The 9,258-nt window shown below is 44.3% G+C and overlaps 1 protein-coding gene across 1 annotated transcript; it reads left to right on the forward strand.

Annotated features, from left to right (window-relative positions):
- Window positions 1-5,250: 5,250 nt before the first annotated feature.
- On the forward strand, window positions 5,251-8,460 carry LOC309375487 (gap junction beta-4 protein-like; the record flags this gene model as incomplete). The annotated part of the gene is made up of 2 exons (XM_081921228.1): window positions 5,251-5,401; window positions 7,702-8,460. Exon 2 carries the CDS (start codon window positions 7,732-7,734, stop codon window positions 8,458-8,460), a length of 729 nt encoding a protein of 242 aa, XP_081777354.1. The 5' UTR covers window positions 5,251-5,401; window positions 7,702-7,731.
- Window positions 8,461-9,258: the final 798 nt, after the last annotated feature.

The raw sequence follows: 9,258 nt of genomic DNA on the forward strand, positions 1-9,258 counted from the left end.
GGTTGATGGAAGTCCAAAACACTGTATAAGATAAGAAAATATGTTATATGATTTTGGAAAATATTTGTAAAAATCAATTTTAAAAATATTTTTTAAAAAATAGCAGAAGGGCTATAGCTCAGTGGCAGAGCATCTGCTTTGCATGCAGAAGGTCCCAAGTTCTATCCCTGGCATGCTGCAAAAGATTCTGGGTCTGAAACCCTGGAAAGCTGCTGCCAGTCAGCATAGACATTACTGAGCTAGATGGACCAGTGGGTTTGACTCAGTATAAGGCTGTATTCCTATATTCCTATGAAAGGGGCCATAGCTCAGTGGTTCTGCACATGCATAGCATGAAATACATCCCAAGTTCAAGCCTTGGTATCTCTAGAGTTGGGAATGTCCCCAAGTCTGAAATCCTGGAGAGCCTTCTGCTATGTACAACCCTGTGCTAAATAGGCCAAGGGTCTGACTTGGTATAAGGCAGCTTCCTATGTTACAGGAAGTTGTCTGATAATGGTCTGCTGGGCCATGTAGCCCAGAACTGTCCAAAGTGAATGGCAGTGGTTCTCCATGCCCTCAGAAAGGAGTCATTCAATTCCAGCTGTGCATGGAGCTGCTGGGAATTGAAGCTGGGATCTTCTGTGTGCCAAAGTGCACTACACATAGTTGTATCATAATCACGAGGATTACACTGCCAGCCTTAACCCACTTGCTAGGCAGGAAGTTTCCCTGTCTTTATTCAAAGCATTTATGTACCACTTTCCATCATGAACAATCCCAAAGGAAAACAAACAATACTAAATAATACATAAAGCAATTAAAAAATGATATATTTTGAAAATGGTATATTACGGTTTTCCCAGTAGTGATGAGCTGGACCATAAAGAAGGCTGATCGCCGAAGAATTGATGCTTTTGAATTATGGTGCTGGAGGAGACTCTTGAGAGTCCCATGGACTGCAAGAAGATCAAACCTATCCATTCTGAAGGAAATCAGCCCTGAGTGCTCACTGGAAGGACAGATCCTGAAGCTGAGGCTCCAATACTTTGGCCACCTCATGAGAAGAGAAGACTCCCTGGAAATGACCCTGATGTTGGGAAAGATGGAGGGCACAAGGAGAAGGGGACGACAGAGGACGAGATGGTTGGACAGTGTTCTCGAAGCTACCAGCATGAGTTTGACCAAACTGCAGGAGGCAGTGGAAGACAGGAGTGCCTGGTGTGCTCTGGTCCATGGGGTCACGAAGAGTTGGACACGACTGAACAACTAAACAACAAGTGAGTCGGACAATTGGTCTATCTAGCTCAGAATTGTCTATAGTGACTGGCAGCAGCTCTCCATGGTTTTGGGCAGGGGGTGCTTCCCCCCATACCTGGAGGTGCTGCGGGTTGAACCTGGGGCCTTCCGCATGTAAATCAGATGTTCTATCACTGAGCTACAACCCTTCCTCTAATTTGCTTAGTTATTTCATTTGTAGATTATTACCCATGAAACATCCTGAAGCAATTTGACAATAAAAGAGATAAATCAAAACTCGTAAAATAGGATTTCACTCGCTTACTAGCCACATAAATTCCAGACCCACTAAAACACCCTTACCTCAACAGGTACATCTGTCATACTCTGATGAGACCTGTTAAAATCAATGGACTTAAGTCTATTGATTTTAATGGGTTTAACACAGAGTATGATTTAGTTGGATATCGCCCAAAGTTCTGTAGTCCTGTGATTTCCCTGGAAAGGGAAATCTCAGTGGAGCCATGAAGTTCATTGTGTAACCTTAGGAACATAGGAAGAGCACTGCTGGATCAGGCCAAAGTCCCACCAAGTCCAACATCCTGCTCTCACAATGCTCAACCTGATTCCCGTGGGGAGCCCACCAGCAGGAACTGTGTTCAGGAACTTCCTCATGGGGGAGTTGCTCCAGCCTCTTGATTGTTTTCCGAACCTTCTCCAGCTCTACAGCATCTTGGTTGAGATGCAGCAACCTGAATTGTACACAGTATTTGGAGGGATATACCCAGCCTCATATAACCAACAGGTTTAATTAACGCATGAAGGGGTTACAACCATAAAGTAAGCTGCCCCCTCACTTGGGATGAACAGCTACCAAATTCTTTGTTCTCCCGCTTCCCACCGTGTGACCCCTACCAGAAAACACTGGCTCTTCTGTGCCATGAGGTATATGTTCCCTCTAAGAATGGTTGTCCAACTGCACCGGCACCTTCTAGTGCCTGCATTTCCTGGAACTTGGAGGTAATTTGATCCCCCCCCCGTGTTATTCCACAGGTGAGTCTGCTGCCCCAAGTGCGGCAGGAACCTTGTCCACGTGTCCTTCACATCTTCTGCTGCATATGGGCCTGGCATGGCTCCTTCTGAGATGCAAGAGGTGTCTGGGGTAGCACTGGAGTTGGGATTTGGGGGTATTTAGGTAAACTGCAGGAGGCAGTGGAAGACAGGAGTGCCTGGCATGCTCTGGTCCATGGGGCCACGAAGAGTTGGACATGACTAAACGACTAAACAACAACAACAACAGGTAAAGAGGAGTAATCCTGACTTGAGTCTGGATTAGGCATGACAATTAGTTACTGATCCATAAGTGTACCTGTCCTCTTATTCCATGACTGTTAAGCTTATTGAGGAACCTCGGAACCTTCTCTCTCTCTCTCTCTCTCTCTCTCTCTCTCTCTCACACACACACACACACACACACACAGACACACACAGCCTAACCTACCTCACTGGGTTGTTGAGCTGATGAAATGTAGGGGGTGGCTGTGTATGCTGCCCTGAGTTCCTTGGAGGAAGGATTCCAGATATGGTGCTATTGCTAGGAAGATGTGCCTTCAATGTACCTTCAAGTCCACAGGAGCAAACGTAAGAGAAAATAATGTGCTTCTCTCTAGAAAAGGGGCACTTTGAGAAAGAACATAAGATCAAAAAAGAAATCTTAAACCCAACTGTGAATGTTTTTTTAAAAAAAATGACGTAAGGGAAAATAAGTTCGCAAACATAAATTAGCAGTGGTTCACCCAGTAGAGTCAAGCACAAGTTTCCCTGAAGCAGGTTTACTGCTTCTTAACTGGAGAAGAGTGAGTCAGCAAGTGGTGTATGTGTACCATGCTCAGGTCTCTGGTCAGAAAGAAGCTATGAATCTTCCCCTCTCGCTCTGATAAGACTGCTGGGATGCTGGCATTTCAATCCCCCGCCTTCCTCCACTGGGCAAGCCACTTATGTTTTTAATCCAACAGATGCAATTAAAATTATCAGCTCAGCAAATTATTAAGTGGCAGGAACTTGATTCAAGATTCATACGGAGCAGCAGAAATCCAAGAATCAAATAAGTGTTACATGTGAGGAGCAAAAGAAAGGAAGATGGAAAATTCCAAATTTCAATCCACACGGATAATTATATTTTATAAACACAAGTTATAATATTCTGTGCTATAAGCAAGTTATTAAAATTATCTACTATCAAATCTGCGAAACGTCTGTGAGCGCTCAAAAAGATTATTGAGCCCAAGCCCTTCTTGATTAATATCAGTCCTTGACAATTTAAACACAAATGGGACAAATAGCTTTGGAACTTGGAAAATGCATCATCAGTGTAAGAGATGGAGAACAGATGAAAAGCAAGTATATATTCCAAACTGGAAAAGATAACTCTAATCTTAAAAATAAATAAATGCTGGTGTTCAAAATTTTGGATTTTTAGACACAGGTATCCATATCCAAATATGAGTGAGAATTCAAAATAAAATCAGTTTAATTTTAAGTCATTGCCTTCTTTCTTTCCTTTCTTTCTATTCTTTCTTTCTTTCTTTCTTTCTTTCTTTTTCTTTTTTTGCTGCTTCACATTGATTTGTCCTTCTGTTATTACATTATTTCTATAAATGCTGGTTGGGAATGAAATGCTGGTTTCTCCCTGCATGTCCCCCATGTCACATCTTATTTCCTGATGCTGTACTTTGAAATAAAAGGGTGGAGAACCTTTTCCAGTCTGGGGGGCACATTCCCATCTTGGTCACTTTTCGAGGGCCACATCCCAATGGTGGGTGGGGCCAGAGACAAAAGTGGGCAGAAACCGAGAAACGTATTTTTTTTTTTAAAAAAAGATAGAAATATTTTTAAAAAATATAGAATAATATAAATATACAATGGTGTTCTAAATGTAAAGAAATGTTACCGTTGTACAGTAGGCTAGTTTCTACGTACAGGCTCACATACCTATCTCTGTCCTCCATCCAGACATGAAAGAGGCATTAAGAAGAGTTCAAGGACATATTCCAACCAGGCAAAAAACACCCGAGGTGTGAAGCAAAGTCACAGAGGGGTGGGGTTTCGGGAGTTTTGTGAGGCATGGAGGGCCGCATTTGACCCACAAGTCTGAGGTTCCCCATCCATGATGCAGTACACCTGTGGTTTCTGAATGCTGATCACACAACAAGGTAGCATAAGCTAGAGCACAAAGGGGTCCAAGTGGGGGAAGGTTTATAAAGACAGAACGGAATAAAATGTTCGATAAAATGCAAATAACAAGTCCCATGGGATATTTTATGTGTGCATTGCATTTCAATCACACTTTTGTTCTGTGATGGAACTCCCAGGTGGGGTCCCCAGGTAGTCTCTCCTACAGGTACGGGCAAGACCCAGGTGGGCTTTGATGCAGCAAGACAACTGTATCATGCATCGTCCCCTTGTGTGCTGAAAGTAAGTCTCTGGTTCAGGGCCACCACCCTTCTTTCTCCAAAGCCAGCTATCAAAGATGGGGACCAGTGGCTAACCTGATCCAAAACACCCACCCACCCCACGCACACATGAAAACAAAGACCACCACAGCCAACCACAAATGAACAACCACACCCTAGGCCAACCCCAATCTCTCTCACCACCAAAGGAACACAAGTGAACAGCAAAGAACCTGCACAAGCAACGCTGACACCAAACCCTACATATATTAAGTAAAATAGAAACACCATCACCTGACCCCACCCCACCCCATCCTTCCCCACCCCCACCTCTTTCCCCCTTTTCTTGCTAATGTCTCAACAAATGAAAGTGATTTTTAAAAATGTTACATGGGGCGGGGGACAAGAGAGAGAGATTGCACATACTTTTGTAAATCAAGAAAATCTTTAATAAAATTACATTAAAAAAACAAAAGATGGGGACCAGCATTTCCTCACTAAAGCTTGAACCTGGGCCATCCCCCAAAAGAAATAACTTGTCAGTTTAATTTGTTTTCTCTGGTTTGTGAACCATGAGCATTACAATGGGTCATTGAGCCCACTGGCAGGAGCCAGAGGCACACCCAATGTCAAGACGCCCTGCCGCCCCGTCATCAAAGTCAGAGGAGACTTGGGGACAGTCACGTTCGTAGGGAAAGTGATCCGGAGTCAGCAAAATGTTCTGCCTTCAGGTAAGAGTCGGGTTTCTTCTAGGGCTCTTCCTTCTCTGTGCTAAGCATTTTTTGAATTTTGCTGCAGGGTGACCTAAGAATGCCTATGGAGCAATTAATTTTGCAGATCAGCGGGAACATGAATTTTAAAACGGGGATTTTGGTAATAAATAAGTATATCCTTTTGGAGTGGGGAGTGCTCCCTGCTCCAGATTGCAGCAGCTCAATCTCATTCTTCTCCCACTCAGTTTTCCATATTGCCCCCCCCCCACACACACACCCCACGCAACTGTCCATCAGCATTGCATGGTCACTGAGCATGCCCAGTCCTCATTTTGCTGTTTTAGTCCCACCTCCCCATCAAAAATGTGTTTTTTTCCCCTTTTTAAATTTAGGCGTTCCCTGAGCCTGCTCCCACCTCCTCCCTTATGTGTGAAATGAGCTTCCTTTGGCTTCATAAGGACCAGCGCTTGTGGGCTTTTATTGGAACATCTATCTGGCCACCGTGAGAACAAAATGCAGAACTAGATGGGTTCCCTTTGGGAAAACTCTGTTTTAATTGTTGGTTCTAAACGTCTTTTGATGTATTTTAATTCTTGTTTTTAACTGGTTGTTTTTATCACTTTGCATTTTATAATGTTGTTTTTAAATGTTGTAAGCCATCTTGAATCCCAGTTTAGGAGAAAGGCAGGATAGAAACACACTAAATAATAATAATCTAACAGACAGACTCTTCTCAGCCCTGGAAGTTCTTCCTTCTTGTTTTGTAGTTCCCTGTTGCACATAAAGATCATTTTATTGATAACGAAGAGGGTGTGCCTCATTCTCCCAGCAGATCAGAGGTCCAGTTGCTCTCAGTTTTCCACAGCATAGGGGATTAGGGCAAAATAGTAACTTCCGACCCCACTTTGTTCCGGTTGCCTTGTTCCACCCCTTCAGGGTAAAGCAGCTGGTAGGTCAGTATAATCAACCCTGCTGTCCACCTGTCTATGTACAAAGGGGAAAGGAAGGTATTTCCTTCTGTTTTCCTCATGAGATTCTTTTTCGCACCCAAACTGTGACTGTCATGCTAGATCAAGTTGCCTGGGTGCATCTTTCTACTGTGCCTGGAGGCAACACTCCAGGTGAGTCATGTTCTTATTTTCCCAGGAAGATACACCCAATTTATTAAACACATGGATTTGCAGGTTGTGCAAAGACCTGGAGGGGCTAAGTGTGCTAAACAAAATGGGACAAGCAGCAGCTCACTTAGGAGAAACTGACCCTTTTAAAGATGGATAAGAACACTATTTGCTTTAGTGACCACTACCTGTTGTTTTGCAAAGGCCAAATTGCCAAAGGATAACTCTGGTCCACCAGGTATTTGGACCTAGAAAAGTAGCAGTGAGCCTCCAACCTATGGACCCCATTTGACCCACCAGACCATTTTGGCTCAGGCACACCCACCTGCCTTATGCCTGATATATGGGGCAGGTAGCAGCTTTCAAGATATGGCGTCAAGAGGGGGACACATGAAGATGTGGCTGAGCCCAAAGCAGTCTTGCACCTGCAGTTCCTGAGGAACAGCTGCACAAGGCCTGCAAAGCACGGGTGCATGGGGCTTTGCAAGATCACTGGGACTGGCAAAGCATGATGCCTTTGGCCACACAGGTTGATTTCAAATGCCATAGGCAAAAACAGGTTGCCTGATTCTGTGTTGCTATCAGGTGATTGGCTGGTGTGTGGGACCATCCAGTTACCAATCCTAGCCTAGATGAAAGCCCAGGGGCAGCAGCATCACCCTGGCATGACCCTATGAACTTAGGAAGCTGCCTCGATATAAGTCAGAACCATTGGTCTCCACTATTATAACAGTGTCCCCCAAAGTAGCCCTCATCCAGTCCATCCCCAAGGCCAGTCACCTGTCTATCACATCCACTGCCACACCTGCCAGTGTAAAGAAGAAATGGGATTGCATGCCATCAGCATTTTGATGACAATGAACTCCAAATCCCCAGAAGACCCCGCTCAGCATGTAGATGTTAAACAGCATGGGAATAAAACTGACCCCTGTGGCACCTCACATTGGAGGGGGAAGAGTAGCACCCCCACACACACACAAGCACCACCTTCTGGAGACAGCGATGCAAGCAGTACCCAAACCACTCCTAGCTCAGATTACCCCATCTTGGTTAGCTGGTTTACTGGTTACAAAATTAACCCTTAAGTTAAAAACAGAGTGATCTCTGCTGTTGCACTTCCAACACATACATGGTGCGAGCTTGCAGGGCTTCAATCAAGGCCACCCTGCTCATTCCTGTTTCATTTATTTCCTTTTCCAGCTCTTGTCGCCCTAGCCTCAAGTTGAGAAAATGAACTGGGCTTCATTCCAAGAACTCGTGAGTGGTGTGAACAAGTATTCCACAGGTCTGGGGCGTGTGTGGCTCACGGTGGTCTTCATCTTCCGTTTCCTTGTCTACTCAGTGGCAGCTGAGCATGTCTGGTCCGATGACCAGCAGGACTTCATGTGCAACACACGTCAGCCTGGCTGCACCAATGTCTGCTATAACCAGTCCTTTCCCATCTCTCACATACGTTTCTGGGCCTTCCAGCTTATCCTGGTGACATGCCCTTCTCTTTTTGTCCTCATGCATGTGGCCTATCAGGAAACCAAGGAGCAGAAGTGCCTGGAAGGGGCAAGAGAACGCTTCCATCCACAGTACCCCAAGCCTGGGAAGAAGTGTGGAGGCCTGTGGTGGACCTACCTACTCAGCCTCCTCGCCAAGGCAACTGTGGATCTCACCTTCCTCTACATCTTCCACTGCCTATATCCCAACTTTGATCTTCCAAGGGTGGTGAAGTGTGCTGTGGTTCCCTGTCCCAACGTGGTTGACTGCTTCATTGCTCGGCCTACAGAGAAGAAGCTCTTCACTTATTTCATGGTAGCCACTGCCATGCTATGTGTCATTCTCAACCTCTGTGAGATGGCCTACCTTGTCAGCAAGAGTTGCAAGAAGCCTGCAGCATCAGCAAACCTGAGACAGAAGCTCACATTACATTTCAATAACACAGGAAAACCACTCCCATTAACAAGTCAATGAGACTAATTGGATCTGTATCAAGAGTGGGGAATTCTCATGGCTGGATTAAGTCATTTAGAGGCTCTAAGCACTGAAAATATTATGGTGTGTGGGGGTCTCCCGCTCGTACTTCAAAATAAAGTCTTATTTTTCAAAACTAAGACAGCTTCTTTCTAGATTTTTCTAACTGCAAAAATTCTGGAAAATTTTACAGATGCTGACTCCACAAAGTATGTCCGCTTCTGTACACAGCAGGGAAAATGAATCATGTCCGTCCTGATACATATGTTGTTGTCTCAGATGTTTTTTATTCTTCTCAGCTCAGAAAAGGAGCATTTTGCCAAGCAGCTGGTAATAATCAAAGTTAGAAAAATGCATCGGGTGATATCTACATTTGGAAATACACATTGTACTCCACCTTTCATGAAGCTCAGTGTGACTGAATTTCATTTTTCTTGTTTCATTAAACTTTGCACACGTAGAACAGTGGAACTGCCTTAGTTCTCCACAGAGATTCCTGTTCAAGTCAACAGGGTATGTATGAGTCAACTATCTTTTGGGAACCTTGGGATTTTTCTCATCAGATATCATGTAGAAAGAAAATCAGGCTTATGCTTTTTAGTGCACTTCCCTCTCCTCTTCATATTAGCCACAAGTGTATCAATTATAGTAGAGTAAGCAGATAGTGAAATCTGTCTCTAAGAGGCAAAGCTTGGTGTGCTGCCATCAACTGCTTATTTCTTTCCTGGTTCTCTTGTGGGGTTTTTTTGTAGTCGACATCAGGCAAGATACATTTTGATGTTTTCAAATCTTTTGAAA

This window comes from Podarcis melisellensis (genome assembly GCF_964234715.1).
Source record: "Podarcis melisellensis genome assembly, chromosome: 8".
In the NCBI taxonomy this organism is placed as follows: domain Eukaryota; kingdom Metazoa; phylum Chordata; class Lepidosauria; order Squamata; family Lacertidae; genus Podarcis; species Podarcis melisellensis.